This window comes from Artemia sp. Qi Xiang Cuo, chromosome 3 (genome assembly GCF_049724085.1).
Source record: "Artemia sp. Qi Xiang Cuo chromosome 3, ASM4972408v1, whole genome shotgun sequence".
Taxonomy (NCBI): Eukaryota; Metazoa; Arthropoda; class Branchiopoda; order Anostraca; family Artemiidae; genus Artemia; species Artemia sp. Qi Xiang Cuo.
Window position 1 is genome coordinate 61594574 of NC_142796.1, and position 16138 is coordinate 61610711.

Below are 16138 nucleotides of genomic sequence, written 5' to 3' on the forward strand. Positions count from 1 at the left end.
AGACACAAGTTATCAATATTAATAAACTAAACTGAATATTTACCATCACAATCAGATATCATTCGTATAGTTACCATTATAGTTACCGTTTAGTTACCAATAGTTACCATTCCTGATTCAGTGTCAGATGGCAATTTTTTCTCACTAGACAGTTTTTATGAAAACACGCTTTTCAACTTTTGATTACTATACGCTGTGGTTTCTCTTTACTAGGTTGCAACTGCCGTTGCAACCATGATTACGACAAATTCGCATCGCAGAGCCTCTAGGGACCTTCAACTGGATCTCAATCTCAGTCTTCTTGCGAACCTCGGTTAGGAACCTCTATGGTCGAGTACTTTTTATTTCAACAATTAGTTCCAGTTAAACACAAAAAAAAGGCTGACAACTCTACCTGCTTGAGTGCTGTAAGTATCATAAGGTAAAGGATACAGCCATTTGAAAGGGTTCAATATACAATCATTGGACCAGTGGAATTTAATCCAGTTGATTTGTAACAGAGAAATACTTACAACACACTGTAATAGGCAGTATTTTTATAATTAGTTCAAGAGTGAAGCGTAACCGAGATCCTGTTGTGCGTGGGGGGATATATGTCATATCGGAAGGGAAAGGCTAAGGATAACGTTTTTTTTTGCAATGCTAAAATCAAGATATTCATAACATTCTAAATTTGTTACTAATTTGGGACTTTCTCCCCCTCCCGAGCTAAATCGTCTTCCCCCTCCCTGGGGAGGGGGCGCCTCAAAGACAGCAATTCAATGCCAAAACATCCTAACTTTCATTGAGCCTTTAGACAAATATAGGATGAGTTCTAGGGAAGGGAAGAGGGGAAATTGATATCTAACACTCTTGACTTCCGGGAATATTTCTAAGCTCCGCCTTAATTATTGGGAGGGGTGGGTAATAATACTCCCCTATTGACACAGTCTTTTTTATGGAAAAAAGGTGCATGTTTTATCTTGGGAGTCCAGTGAAGGGAAACTTTAAAGATCATCAGCATATTGGTCAATAAAGAGGGGGATAGGAGCCTAGAATTGAAGTACAAAACAGATTTACCCCAATCAACCTGAAACTTGCAGCCGTAAGTCCATGGGACGAGGGAAGTTATGTACAAAATTAACCAAAGGATTGGTCCCTTTGAAATTGGTCCCTTTTCTAAAAAAAGGGGGCCCAAAAGACGACCTTTTTTATAACGGCCTCTATGAATCTTGGGCTAAGATGAATGCAGAAGAAATAAAGAAAAATATTTCTTCCCTTAAAATACAGCCCAAAAAGGGCCAAGAAAGTGCCAAAAGACTTTTTACACCCACTACGAACGGAAAGGGTTATGATTCGATGGAAATTGAAAGTTCTAGTGTCGTTTTAAAAGCCAAAAGCTACTGGAGGGAAGAAAAAAACAAAAAAATACAAATAAAAACAATTCACTTTATAAACAAATTTCCAGCACTGACGCTTTGGTTTTTTCTTGTGTTAAGATGTCAGTGCTGGAAGTTTGTTTATAATGTGAGTTGTTCTTATTTATTTATTTATATTTCTTCTGTTTCTTCTTCGTGTGTTTAGTTGTAGTATTTTTTTACGTGTACTATTTTTTTAAACTATTTTTTTTTTGCTTTCTCGTTCTTTTCTTTTTTTCCCGTTGAGAAAGACTCTCGGAAGTGGGGCCGAAATATTCGTTATATTTTTTAATTAAAGTGTTGTTTTGTTTTATTTATTTTGTTTCACTGCTTTGATGAAATTAAAACCCGTTTTTTCTTGCTAGTAGTAATGACCCAACTACTCCAAATGAAAGTCAATATATGGGAGACAATTGGACATCCCCCAGAGCATCACCCTATACTCCGACAATGAATACATATTGACAGGCGAACGGGATTCCAAAGTGTTAGAAGCAATGTGACAGAAATTCTATTTTTAACATATTTTCCTTTAAATTCGAGTATATAAATATGTGTTACAACCGCTAGTATGCTATCACTTTAAGTTTTATTCTTGACTGAGCGATTCACATATCATGGACAATCAAAATTGTGATTCTTAGATGTAAGTTTCTTTTATATAATTAAATAGTTTCTATATGATTAATTAAGATATTTCTCCGTTCAAATAGTTTTGATCGAACTTTTATTTAAAAAGTCAAAGAGCCATATTTTTCACAAGAAAGTTTATCAAGGAGGCACACTTGTGCCTCTATAAAGAGGCGACCCACCACAATGTTAAGCGATTTCAGGTCCTAGAGGCCGCAGAGAGACGGCGGTGATCGCATTTTGTAGCCCAAGCTCAAACTAAGAAACATGCAAAATTTCATCCTCCTCCGACTTTATCTTCATGGGGTAAACAAGGCCGGAAGTTTCGACCCTCCCACTACAGCCCCCGTTTGACGTTGTCCGATCTAACTGAAATGTGGAGGCTAAGCTTTCCTAGGGCCTGGAAGCTTATCCTCGAAATTTCAGCTCAATCCGATCACTCCTTCCCTGTTTTCAAAAAACCAAATATAGCCACTTAAAATTCATCATTTTTTTTTTCTTAGCCACGCCTACAGGCCACAGTTGGCAACTGATCCAGGTGAATGAGAACTCATTCGAAGCAGAATTCGACCTGTTAGGGCCTTTTGATATTTTCAGACCGAAAAAATTATCCCCCGAATTTACATTTACGAAAAACCTCGTTTTCCTATAATAGCCCATGTTAATTTTTTCCACCACAACCCCCCTTTAACGTTGTTTGATCGGGCTGAAATTTAGAGGATAAGCTTTCCTGGGGCCTGGGAGCTTATCCTCGAAATTTCAGCTCAATCTGATCACTCCTTCCCTGTTTTCCAAAAACCAAATATCAAGTTTTGCTTGCGTCAAAAAGATTCCTCTTAATAAAAAACAATTACAATTATGTCTCTTTAGTGCAGGGGTTGAGACTCCTGGCTGTCAGGCGAAAAACTCGGGTTCGATTCACCGTTAGATAAAATTTTTTATATACTGAATTTAAATTTTAAAAAAGAAACTCAGTTTCTTTTTAAATTATTTAAAAAAAATTACGTTTTCTAAAGAGTTAAATAGGCTGAGTTACAAGGTCGACCCTCTAAACCCCCTGTAGAGAGAGAAAAGAATAGTACTCAATCATCTAACAGTCAGTCAAGCAATAATAAGTAATAAATTGAACAAAAACGTGCAGAAATTATTTGAAAAAAAAACTACGTTTTCTAAAGAGTTAAAGAGGCTGAGTCACAAGGTCGAACCTTCAAACGTACAGGGATTAGGAGGCACACTTGGGTGCCTCCTAATCCCCCAAACCCCCCACTTTCGCAGCCTATAAATAAAAAAAAGTTTTTTAAAGTGAAAGTAAGGAGCGACATTAAATCTTAAAACGATCAGAAATTATTCCGTATATGAAAGGGGCTGTGCCATCCTCAACGCCTCGCTCTTTACGCTAAAGTTTGACTTTCTCACAACTCTTTTTTTTAAACAATAAAAACTTTAGCGTAAAGAGCGAGGCGTTGAGGAGGGCACAGCCCCTTTCATATACGGAATAATTTCTGATCGTTTTAAGATTTAATGTCGCTCCTTACTTTCACTTTAAAAACCTTTTTTCTTTATTTACAGGCTGCGAAAGCGGGGTTTGGGGGCGGCAGCCCTCAACTTTGCCTCCTAATCCCTGTACGTTTTAAGGTTCGACCTTGTAACTCAGCCTCTTTAACTCTTTAGAAAACGTAGTTTTTTTTTCAAATAATAAAGAAATAAAGGACACAGAAACACGATAATTTAACGGTAAAAAAAAATCTAATGAAAATTAATTATATATCAACCATCTTCTTCTTTATAGACTAATATCCACTAGCGTCTTAATGGCATACTGACTTGTTTAAACTTAGACAATAGCTTTTAATAGCGGAAAGTGATTGGAAGGCGACTAAAACCCCTTTTACGCCCACCATTTGCCCAATCAAAATTTTGAGATAGCCGTTTTCCAATCAAAATTTTGAGATAGCCATTTTGTTCAGCGTAGTTGATTTCCAAACAGAAAGGACAACCCCCCTTAGCCCTCAGGGCAAGGGTTGTAAGTTATACTCTGGGAGCATATAAGGTTTTTATAGAAAGCTTTTCGTAGAAACTTCCAAAAGGGCTCATCTGATTTGAAATTGAAATGACTAGTGCCCTTTTTAATAGTCAAAAGTGATTGGAAGACAACTAACCCCTCTCACGCCCACCTTTTCCCAATACACATCTATTAAAAATTTTGAGATAGCCATTTTGTTCAAAGTAGTTGAAAGGTCCAGAAATTATATCTTTGAGGATGACACTCCCTCAACAGCCCTCAGGGTGAGGGCTGTAGTTATACCCTGGGGGCATATAAGGTTTTTATTAAAGCTTTGTCATAGAAACTTGAAATACGGCTCATTCTATTGGAAATTCAAAGGGCTGGTGCCCTTTTTAATAGTCGAAAGTGATTGGAGTGTAACTATTCCCCCTGTAACGCCGAACTTTTCCCGAAACACATCCAATCAAAATTTTTTAGATTGCCATTTTGCTCAACATTGTAAAAATTTTAGAAATTAGGTCTTTGAGGATGAAAACCCCCTCAGACCCCTCAGGGCAAGGGTTTTAATTTATATGCCCTTGGGGAATATAAGATTTTTATAGATAGGGATGTTGTAGAAACTTCAAAAAGCGCTCATTCGCTTGGAAATTAGAAGAGCTTGTGCCCTTTTTAATAGTCGAAAGTGATAGCAAGATAACTAATACCCCTCTCACACCCACTATTTCCCCAAATACATCCAATCAAAATTTTGAGATAGCCATTTTGTTCGACGTAGTTAAAAAGCCCGGAAATTATGTTTTTGAGGATGAAACTCCCCCAGAGCCCTCAGTGCAAGGGTTGTAAATTGTGCCCTGGGGGCATATAAGTTTTTTTTATAGAAGGCTTTGTCGCAGAAACTTCAAAAAGTGCTCATTCAATTGCAAATTGAAAGGGCTAGTGCCCTTTTTAATAGTCGAAAGTGATTGGAGGGCTAGTAACCCCCCTCTCACGCCCACCGTTTCCCCAAAAACATCCAATAAAAATCTTTAAATAGTCATTTCGTTCAACGTAGTTGAAAGGTCCGGAAATTATGTCTTTGAGGATGACTATCCCCCCACACCCCTCATGGCAAGGGTTGTAAGTTTTGCCTTGAGGGTATATAAGGTTTTTATAGAATGTTTTGTCGTAGAAACTTCAAAAAGGACTCATTCAGTTGGAAATTGAAAGGGTTAGCGCCTTTTTTAATAGTCGAAAGTGATAAGAGGGCAGCTAACCCCCCTCTCACGCCCAACTTTTCCCAAAACACATCAAATACAAAATTTTGAGATAGCCATTTTGTTCTACGTAGATGAAAGTTCTGTAAATTACGTCTTTTTGGATGACAACCCCTTCACAACCACTAGGGCAAGGTTTTTAAATTATGCCCTGGAAACACATAAGGTTTCTATAGAAAATGTTGTCGTAGCAACTTCAAAAAGGGCTCAGTCAATTGGAAATTGAAAGGGCTACTGCCCTTTTCAATAGTCAAAAGTGATTGGAGGGCATCTAACCCCTCCCCTCGCGCCCACAATTTCCCCAAACACATCCAATCAAAATTTGAGATAGCAGTTTTGTTCAACGTAGTTGAAAGTTCTGGAAACTAAGTCTTTGAGGATGACACCCCCCCAGCCCTCAGGGCAAGGGTTCTAAGTTGTGCCCGGGGGGGCATATAAGGTTTTTATAGAAAGCGTTGTCGTAGAAATTTCACAAGGGCTCATTCAATTGGAAATTGAAAGGGCTAGTCCTTTTTTAGTAGTTGAAAGTGATTGGAGAGTAACTAACGCCCTCTGACGCCCACCATTTCCCCAAACACATTCGATCAAATTTTTGAGATAGCCATTTGTTCAACGTAGTTGAAATTTCTTGAAATTGAAAGGGCTAGTGCCCTTTTTAATAGTCGACAGTGATTGGAAGGCTTGAAATTTTTATAGTAAAGAGCGATGTGGGTACAATGTGTTATTATTTTTAGCAGCTTCGAATACAAATGAATGAGCATTTTCAGTTTAATATACATAAACTGATATTTAGTAATCAAAATGTTAATATTATTTGATTTATTAAAGTTTCAAAAGTAAGAACATTTATATTTTTTCAGTAAAGTTTAGATTATGTTTTGGCCTTGGGAAGGCATAGTGGCTTTGAGCCCCACTCATGTTAATTTCTGCTTGTTTTGAGTTTGACTCGGTTATTTATTGTAATTTCTGTTCGTTTTGGTTTCATTTATTTATCGATGCTGGTTTTTGGCAGTTTCAAGCTTGGTAGATTATTTTATTTTTGCTCATTTTTGTTTTAATGGAGTTTTTTACTTTTGAATATGTTCAATATGTTGGAATATGTTCATAACTATAGAAATATGCTCATAATGTGAGCGAACGGTAAATAATTGTAGCATTTCCTGAGACCATTGTTCAAAGGATTCAGCTAAATCATCAATAATCAGCCAAGAGTTTGGCTCAATAATAATGAAAACATCAAGTCTCCGTATGAGTTGTACCGGCATAGTATCTGATGTAGCAGCAATAGCTTTTATTTGGTAATTAATTAAAAAAACTTTTTCCACAAAATAAGTTTTTCAAAGAAAAGTAAAGAACTCCATTAAAACAAAAATGAGCAAAAATAAAATAATCTACCAAGCTTGAAACTGCCAAAAACCAGCGACGATAAATAAATGAAACCCAAAACGAACAGAGATTACAATAAATAACCGAGTCAAACTCAAAACAAGCAGAAATTAACATGACTGGGGCTCAAAACCACTATGCCTTCCCAAGGCCAAAACATAATCTAAACTTTACTGAAAAAATATAAATGTTTTTACTTTTGAAACTTTAATCAATCAAATAATATTAACATTTTGGTTACTAAATATCAGTATAGGTATATTAAACTGACAATGCTCATTCATTTGTATTCGAAGCTGCTAAAAATAATAACACATTGTACCCACATCGCTCTTTACTATAAAAATATCAAGCCTTCCAATCACTTTCGACTATTAAAAAGGGCAGTAGCCCTTTCAATTTCAAGAAATTTCAACTATGTTGAACAAAATGGCTATCTCAAAAATTTGATCCGATGTGTTTGGGGAAATGGTGGGCGTCACAGGGCGTTAGTTGCTCTCCAATCACTTTCAACTATTAAAAAACTAAATAAAAATCAGTAGGCTTATAGTCATAATACCCAGTGTCTTCACAACGATGACGTAGAAACCAAATTGTTACTCCAACAGTTGAATCGTAGACCTGATTCTTCCTCCCAAAATTATTTAAAGCCACGGTGATACCCATCTCTTAGAAATAAACTAAAATCTCGTTTAGGGTTCTTTCCAATTATACCAGGATAGGTATTCTCCCACTGATCCCATTTATCATAATGACAATTGAAGCATAGATGTCCTCTAGGGTGAGAGTCACAAATCTCTTCAAGACAAGAATTACAGTCTTTAACTTGTACTGCATATACTCTGTGTAATTTACATAGATTCCCTAATTCATACATTTCATCAAAATCATCAGTAATTGTACAATTCTAACATTAAGACCAGCTGCCAAATGTATACATACATATTGGAAATGTAAAGAACATTTTTCCAGTGTTATAACATAATTCTCCCTTTCTCAGATTCATTCATTTTTCAATCCTAACACTCTCACAGCTGACTTTAGTCTAACCAGGATTCTTTCTACTTTAAGAATATTCGCTAACCTACTTAAAAATCTAATAAGAAAAAAACGAACATTTTCGATTTCGAAACATTTTTATTATATGTATAATTACAACAATAATATATAGATTACACATATAATTACTGATACAATTTGTTCGCCTCAATATATTTCACTATTGAATTTAAAGCAGCTTGAAGTCTATGTATATGCACTATATCAAATTTCGCTGCAAATCATAATTGTTCCTCCAATAAAATTCTACTCAATAATATCACATATCTTGCATACACGTCATCCCATTCGTCGGTTAGTCGATATCATTTGGTAATTTCCACTGCTATAGTTGATATTCTTGTTTTAGTATCATTGCTGCTGCTACCAACTCACTATCAAATTCTAATAGTACCGCTCATAATTGAAAATATATATCTTGTCAAATAAATAAGAATGATCAGACTGTTCTTTATGAATTCTATTCTCTTACTAATATGAACTATATTGAAAATCCTTCCTTATGTTAGTTCTGGTTGCTATGAGCCGTTGTTAGAGCTTCTTGGTTATTTTTTGTCCACCTTATTTGGAGTCCCGTTCGCCTGTAAATATATATTCATGGCCGGAATATAGAGTGATGCTCTGGAGGATGTCTAATTGTCTCCCATATATGGACTTCCATTCGGAGTAGTCGGGTCATTACTACTCTTGCTTAATTTTTTGTCAATGGGGGGGGGGGTCCGTGGGAGGATTCCCCACAGGGGGAATTTTTTCTGGTGGAATACACGTAGAACCGTTCTTCATATATATACAGTTTAAATATTTCGTAATTAACCTTATTTCAAAAACTCAAACAGATGAGGTGTAAATAATATAAAGGTCTTTGTCTATAATGTGAGTTGTTTTTATTTGTTTTTTTTTCTTTCTCTTGTTCGTGTGTTTAGTTGTCGTATTTTTTTGTTATGTGTGTTATTTTATAAAAACAATTCTTTTTCGTTCTTTTCGTTTCTTTTTCTGTTAAGAAAGGCTCCCGGACGTGGGGTCGAAATATTCGGATTATATTTTAATTAAAATTTTGTTTTGTTTTTATTTATTTTTGTTTCACTGCTTTGATGAAATTAAAACCCATTTTTTCTTGCTTAATTTTTAGTCTATGGGGGGAGGGGTTTTCCGTGGGAGGATTGCCCGCAGGGGGGATTTTTTTCTGGTGGAATACACATAGAACCGTGTATAAAGGGCTATAGAATTTAAGCCCACTAAAAGTATGGCGAAGAAGCCCTTGGTCATAATCAGACTATTTCTTCTTCACCCTTCTAAACATTAAGTTTAACCGTACCTCAACGCTTTTAAGCCTATGGATCCTCTAAGAAAAAAACAAAAAACGATAATCTAAGGGAACCCATGCACATTATATACCACATTTCTCAACATGTTTCATGTGGTTTTGTCGCATTTAATAGCAACAATTTCTCGTCGCAGAGCCTCTAGAGACCTTCAGCTGAATATCAGTCTTCTGACGTATCTCGGTTACACAGCATAAATATTATAATATTTAAACTGTTCTCGGTTAGGAGCCTCTATGGTCGAATACTTGGTATTTCAGCAATTAGTTCCACTCAAACCCAAAAAGGGCTGACAACCCTACCTGCTTGAGAGCGGTAAGTATCTTGAGGTAAAGGCTATAGCCTTTTTTTGGCCCTTTGAAGTGCTACAATAATACAATCATTATACTAGCACCATGTAATCCAGTTTATTTGTAACAGAGAAATACGCAAATACCACTGTGATAGACAGTGTTTTTATAATTGGTTCAAGACTGAAGCGTAACCAAGATCCTGTTGGGCGTGGGGGGATATATGTCATCTCGGAGGGAAAGGGCTAAGGATAACGTTTTATTTTTCCAATTCTAAAATCAAGACCTTAATCACATTTTAAGATTGATTCTAATTTGAGACCCTCTCCCCCTCCCCAGCTAAATCAGTAGCAAAGCCAGAGAAAGGGTCGTGGGATACATGAAATGTAAAAGAAAATTCTGGTACGTAACATCCATAGTGAAAAAATCCTTTTTTAATGTTACATTACCACCCCCCCCCCCTCCCCGAGAATGATTCGAACTACTCGTGAAAGGATTTTCTGGCTAATTCACTTGGTCATGCCTGTGGTCAGTAGTCAACAACTATTGCTCAGATCCGAAATTAATAAAACACGGACTCAAATAAGTTGTATCATTTCAGGTTATGGGGACGTCTATCCCACAACACTAAACGGAAGAGTTTTCTGCATAATTTTCTCGATAACTGGTGTGCCGTTCCTATTCCTTGTTATCGGTGAATGGGGTAGCCTTACTTCAAGAGTTGTCAGATTGCTTTCAAATAGACTGAAGCTAAGAACAACATTTACGAAAAGGAAAAAGACAAGAAAAATTATTTGGATAGTTATTTCTGCTTCTTTTGTTCTTACTTATATGTTGATTGGCAGCATTTTGATGCTATTGTGGGAAGACTGGAACTTTTTTGATGCCTTTTACTTTTGTTTTATTACGGTTACAACAATTGGACTTGGTGATATTGTACCAGGTAAGCAATCATGAGTTTACTTCTAAGAAGTTTTCGCTTACGCACATATGCAAAATCTTTTTTGGAGCCACCAAATAAATCATAAGGCTTTTTAAGACATTGTCCCCTAAATAATATTTTTTTTTAAATCTTTTATCTATCTTTTTCCATATGCCCACCCCCAAAGGTCTCAGGGGACGAGCCCCACGCCAATTTCTCCATTGCGTATTCTTCCATTTCCTGCACTTACCTACCGGGGGCATTATTTCAGCTCTGTGAATCACAATAAAAAGCAGAATATCAGAACATTGACTAAATTCGGATATATTTAAGGGCCCACTGAGCTAACATTTCAAATAATCCTTAGCTAAAAGGCCTGTTTCCAACGATTTTTATTTTTCAGTGTGATATTTAGAAAGTTAGAGTTCACCATTAGAAGAATTTATTTCAGGAAGTGAGGGATATATAAAAAAAAACAGGCAATTCATATCACAAATATAAGGAAAATGGGTAAACCTACAGAATGCAACAATACGAGAGGTTTGATAACATCACTGAGTACTGACAAATAAAAAAACGTGTTGAATAGATTAAAAAAAAGTTCAGTCTTAATTCCTTAATAAGTTTAAGGTTATCACCTCAGACCATTAGGCGTAACAGTAAATATTTTACGGAAGCCTGGGGGCGGGGGACTAAAATATATACTGCAATGTGGGACAGTTCCATTTCTCGCAAAAACATTCTTTTCTTGTGACCAGAAATTTCTTCAAAATCCAGATAAGAACTTCCTTAAAACGACATACTTATTAAAATGAGCGTCGGTGATGGGTGGGTTTGAGGGTTTGAAGACCCCTCTGTCTTGGGTCACATCCCAAGATGATGTATGATGACTTCCCTGCTATAAACACACATTTTCCATGTTAAACAAAAGTATTTTTGATGAAAAAATAGAAAAGTTTAGCTTTCTTTGAAATCCCTCTTGGATACTTTTTTGACCAATATGGAGAAAATATTTACCATCACAATCTGATTACTTTAGGAAGAAGCCTATGTTCCTGAATTTATAATAACCAAGGCAACACATTCTTTCACACACATAGTCCAGGATGAGCCTTTTTTATATTAGAGCTAATGATATAAACAATTTACACTGCAAACCTTGGAAGACATAGGAAAATAGCAACTACATTTAATTTCTTTTTAAGGGCTTAAGAAACTTTGAGGATTCAGCGTTATAACAAAATTGGGAATATTAAAAGGAGAAATAAAATGTAAAAGGAGACCCTGACAGTTGGTACCTCGATAAATCAAAGTCTGGTTGCACTGACTATGCAAATTTCCAAAATCCAAATTATGTTAGAACACTCACAACTCTTGGATTAGAAATGTTGCATAAGTATAAAAGTGATATAGTATATCTTATATATTCCCAAGAGCTCCGTTTAAGCTACGTAAACATTATAATTTATACAATTTATTCTATACAAATTGTTCTTGTGCTATTTCTTTTATTTTTTTGTGAAACTACTTATTTGAAAATTCAGTCTTTTTCTAACTCACAAATTTAATTTATAGTCAAACTTATTTTTTCAGGCAATGAAAAATGCTTAATAGTCAACCATCTGTAATAGTCTGTTTGCTTTTTGACCATAAAATATACAATAAAAATTTTTTTTTACAACATACAGGCACATTTACTATGGCTTTCTTTTCAGTAAATGTGAAAAAAAAATGTTAAGTAGAAACTGCACAACTAAGAATCTAATGACATTCAATATTCATCAAATATATCTAAAATGTTTATATTATATTTTCTATTTATGTATTTATAAATTTGCATTTATATTTTTAGACTATTTTATATTGTATTAATATATTTATAAAAATAAATATATTTAAATGATACCATAAACAGAAACAGGAAATTCTAAAATCAAAATAAACAACGTTTACAATCCAAAGTTTGATTTGAAAACTTTTATAACATGAAGTTATAGTCAGATTTAAATTGATGGCAACCTCGATAGGTCAAATTTTACCAATTTGCACTCTTTTTACTCGGAAATTAAAAGACTTATTTGTATATTCTATTGAAATTATATTCTATAGAAAAGAATATAATTTATACAACTTATTCTATACAAATTGTTCTTGTGCTATTTCTTTTATTTTTTTGCGAAACTACTTATTTGAAAATTCAGTCTTTTTCTAACTCACAAATTTAATTTATAGTCAAACTTATTTTTTCAGGCAATGAAAAATGCTTAATAGTCAACCATCTGTAATAGTCTGTTTGCTTTTTGACCATAAAATATACAATAACAATTTTTTTTACAACATACAGGCACATTTACTATGGCTTTCTTTTCAGTAAATGTGAAAAAAAAATGTTAAGTAGAAACTGCACAACTAAGAATCTAATGACATTCAATATTCATCAAATATATCTAAAATGTTTATATTATATTTTCTATTTATGTATTTATAAATTTGCATTTATATTTTTAGACTATTTTATATTGTATTAATATATTTATAAAAATAAATATATTTAACTGATACCATAAACAGAAACAGGAAATTCTAAAATCAAAATAAACAACGTTTACAATCCAAAGTTTGATTTGAAAACTTTTATAACATGAAGTTATAGTCAGATTTAAATTGATGGCAACCTCGATAGGTCAAATTTTACCAATTTGCACTCTTTTTACTCGGAAATTAAAAGACTTATTTGTATATTCTATTGAAATTATATTCTATAGAAAAGAATATAATTTATACAACTTATTCTATACAAATTGTTCTTGTGCTATTTCTTTTATTTTCTTGTGAAACTACTTATTTGAAAATTCAGTCTTTTTCTAACTCACAAATTTGATTTATAGTCAATTTTATTTTTTCAGGCAATGAAAAATACTTAATATTTTGCGCAATTTATGTCCTTATTGGAATGGCACTCTTCTCTGCGATTTTCAACAAAATTCAAAACGATTTTTCAGAAGGATGGAATGCCGTTCACAAATTGACAACAAAATTACAGGTATATTTTATTTTTAATTGAAATTTTTCTAATTTACAAATTATCTACGTTTTTAAGTACATTTGTTTTGTTAATTTTCTAAAACAATCTAATTTTAGTAAAATTATTTTGCTCTTTATTTAATTGCTGAACTGTTAATTGAATCATTTTATTTCTGTCTAATCGTAAAGATTACTGGTAAGTAATCTTTAATTTGAGTTTTTCTATTATATATTTTTTTTTAGTCTTAGTAATCATTTAACTTAGTTTAGAAGAATCAATTTTACTTTAGTAAAATTTTTTTAAGTGAATATTCTTTTAAATGTAACTGTGAATTTTTGTAATTCATTTAACTAAACTCCCGCAGTATAACACCAGCGAAATACAACATTTCCTTGTTTTGTGAGATTAGGAATCTGTGTTGCAAGAAGTTTTACTTGATTCGGGGGGGGGGGGGTCTGAATGAGAAACATAATTTTAGCCACTCCATACTTAGAACTGGCTATATTAAGGTAATGTCTATTTCTTGTAAAAATAGCCCCAAACCTCTTCTCGTTTTACCATGGCGATCTTCTTAGAAAGATGAAAATTTGAGGCTTAATCTCTTGAGTTTCTTGAGGTCGAGAACGGGTCCATAAATTTATTTGCGTAAGCAAAGTTAAAGACAGAATATGGACCATTACAATTGGTTAACCCCAAAAAATTGCTAAAAAAATTGAAAACTTCCAAAAGTCAATATGCTAGTAAAAATTCAGAACAACAATTTCTTATAAACTTAGATTATTCATGTGTAATATTAATGAAACCTTCAGGAGTGAATGAGCTGCTCAAATCTAGGGGCAGAAATGCATTCTATGGTTTTGCCTCTCCATTTCCTGACGAAAATCTATACCGAGAGTCAGCGATACACATTCTTCAGTACCCCTAACTCAACTTTTGAATGAAACTTGTCGGGCATTCATGTGTAAAAGGCGCTAAAAAGGAAAGAGTCTATATCAACAAGATCCTAAACTGTTTGACTAAACATCTGAATAAGGTTTTCATCAGAACCTTACAAGGGAAATACTGTGGTAGAGTAGTGGGGTGGTTTCTGCTTGGCTTTGTAATAAGGGACCTTTGGTTGGGTCTCAGCTGCTGCAAGATTGGGGGACAGGCTTACTACCTGCTCCTGTAATAGAGACTATGCAATTGAAACATCGACAATGGTCGACGCCCTATGCATTTGTCAATGAATCTGGAGGATGTTTAAAACTTTAAAACTTTTTCTCTCTAAAACTTTATCCTGAATTTAACGAGGGACACCTGGTATGGGGCAGTTGAAAAAGCGATATGATGCGCTTAAAAAAAATTGTATTTTTTAATCTTCGAGACCATGCACAATTCCTGTGTGTAAACTGTTGTTGCAAAATTCCTGTGTGTAAACTGTTGTTTGTCAATAACGACCAATAACCCTAATTTTTTTTTTCCAATCTCCTTTAAAGTTTATATTGTGTGATATACAGCATTTTGAATTACTGGCCGATCTATAGTATACATCAGGTTGTGAGTTTGATTTCACCTGCTGGCTGATTGGTGAAAATGAAAAATGCTAACTGTAAGATGGGTTGTAGAGTTATTGTAAACTATATTAATGAAACTCTCAGTACTGGTGGTATAGTCCAGATTACGACCTGCAAATTTAAGCTGAAGCTCCTCCCGATCCTGATTTCCAGAATTCTAGGTAGCAAATTTGAATGCTTTCAGATAGAAGTTAGTTAGTACGAAGTGTGGCAGAAAAGCAATGAGACTGATTTTATACTTAACAAAGTTATAGTTTCTTTCGAGCATCAATTTTATCCCCTTGGGCAGCTACACACCGATGGAGACTTCGTTCCAACTCTTCGTAGCATCGTTTGAAGTCTTCTACAATAATGGTCTTCAGCATGTCCGTTCCAGTCTTTTGGAAGATTTCTAAACTCCCAAAATGACGACCTTTGAGGAAATTTTTCAGCTGAGATAAAAAGGAAGAAGTTACAGGAACTGAAGTTTGGGGACTAAGGGAGATGGGAGCCATGGGATAGCATTATGAGGTAAAAAATTATGTTATTGATATGGCAGTGTGGCATGAGGCATTGTCATGATGGTGCTCGCACGAATTACCCTTCTACTGCGCATTTCAAAGACTGCTTTATAAAAAACAGGTGAATCTGCTCAAACTTAATTGTTCACTCAACATTCATATTGTTGAACAAGAATCTCACAAGAATTTTCACATGTTTGGTGATTTTAACGGCTTTTGAAGTTGAAGGCCTTCCTGAACGTTGTTCATCTTCAACATTTTCTCTGTCATCCAAAACCCCTGTACCGGTGAAAAAACTTAAGGCCAAGATAAAGATGGTTAAACGACAGTCTGATCTCACAAGACGGTCTGATCCCACAGGCCTGTTTTCTAACGTCGTGCTTGCCAATTCTTCAATTTTCACACAAAATTAAATGGCACAACGTTGCCTTTAAATTCTGATCTTCCCTTTTGCCTGAAGCACAACAAAAACACAACATCCCTAATCACAATCTCAATATTCAATCAGTTAACAGACGACATAGAAACTCGAATCGAGGATTTTGATGCACAATATATGTGCTCTCACAATGACAAAAGTGCAGGGTTGCCATATGATTTGCAGTATCACTAGCCTCATTACTTTTCTGCCAGTCTTTACTTGATTTTTTTTTCGGCTTAAGGTCTTCTTCTGTCAGACCATTGGCCTTTGAAATGGAGCTCCAAATATTTGAACTAGACTCTACGCGAAGTCTGAGAAGTCTTAATCAGCAATTTTTTTCTTAAAACCGTTTAAGCCCTATAAACTTGAAAG

General features: G+C 34.6%; 1 protein-coding gene across 1 annotated transcript in view; it reads left to right on the top strand.

Annotated features, from left to right (window-relative positions):
* Positions 1 to 16138, top strand: part of LOC148954372 (uncharacterized) — a 250965-nt gene that overhangs the window by 197284 nt on the left and 37543 nt on the right. Inside the window, exons 6-7 of the mRNA XM_089086256.1 lie at positions 9944 to 10285; positions 13171 to 13307. Of these exons, the coding sequence (XP_088942382.1) occupies positions 9944 to 10285; positions 13171 to 13307 (479 nt within the window). The remainder of the gene's footprint in view (positions 1 to 9943; positions 10286 to 13170; positions 13308 to 16138) is intronic.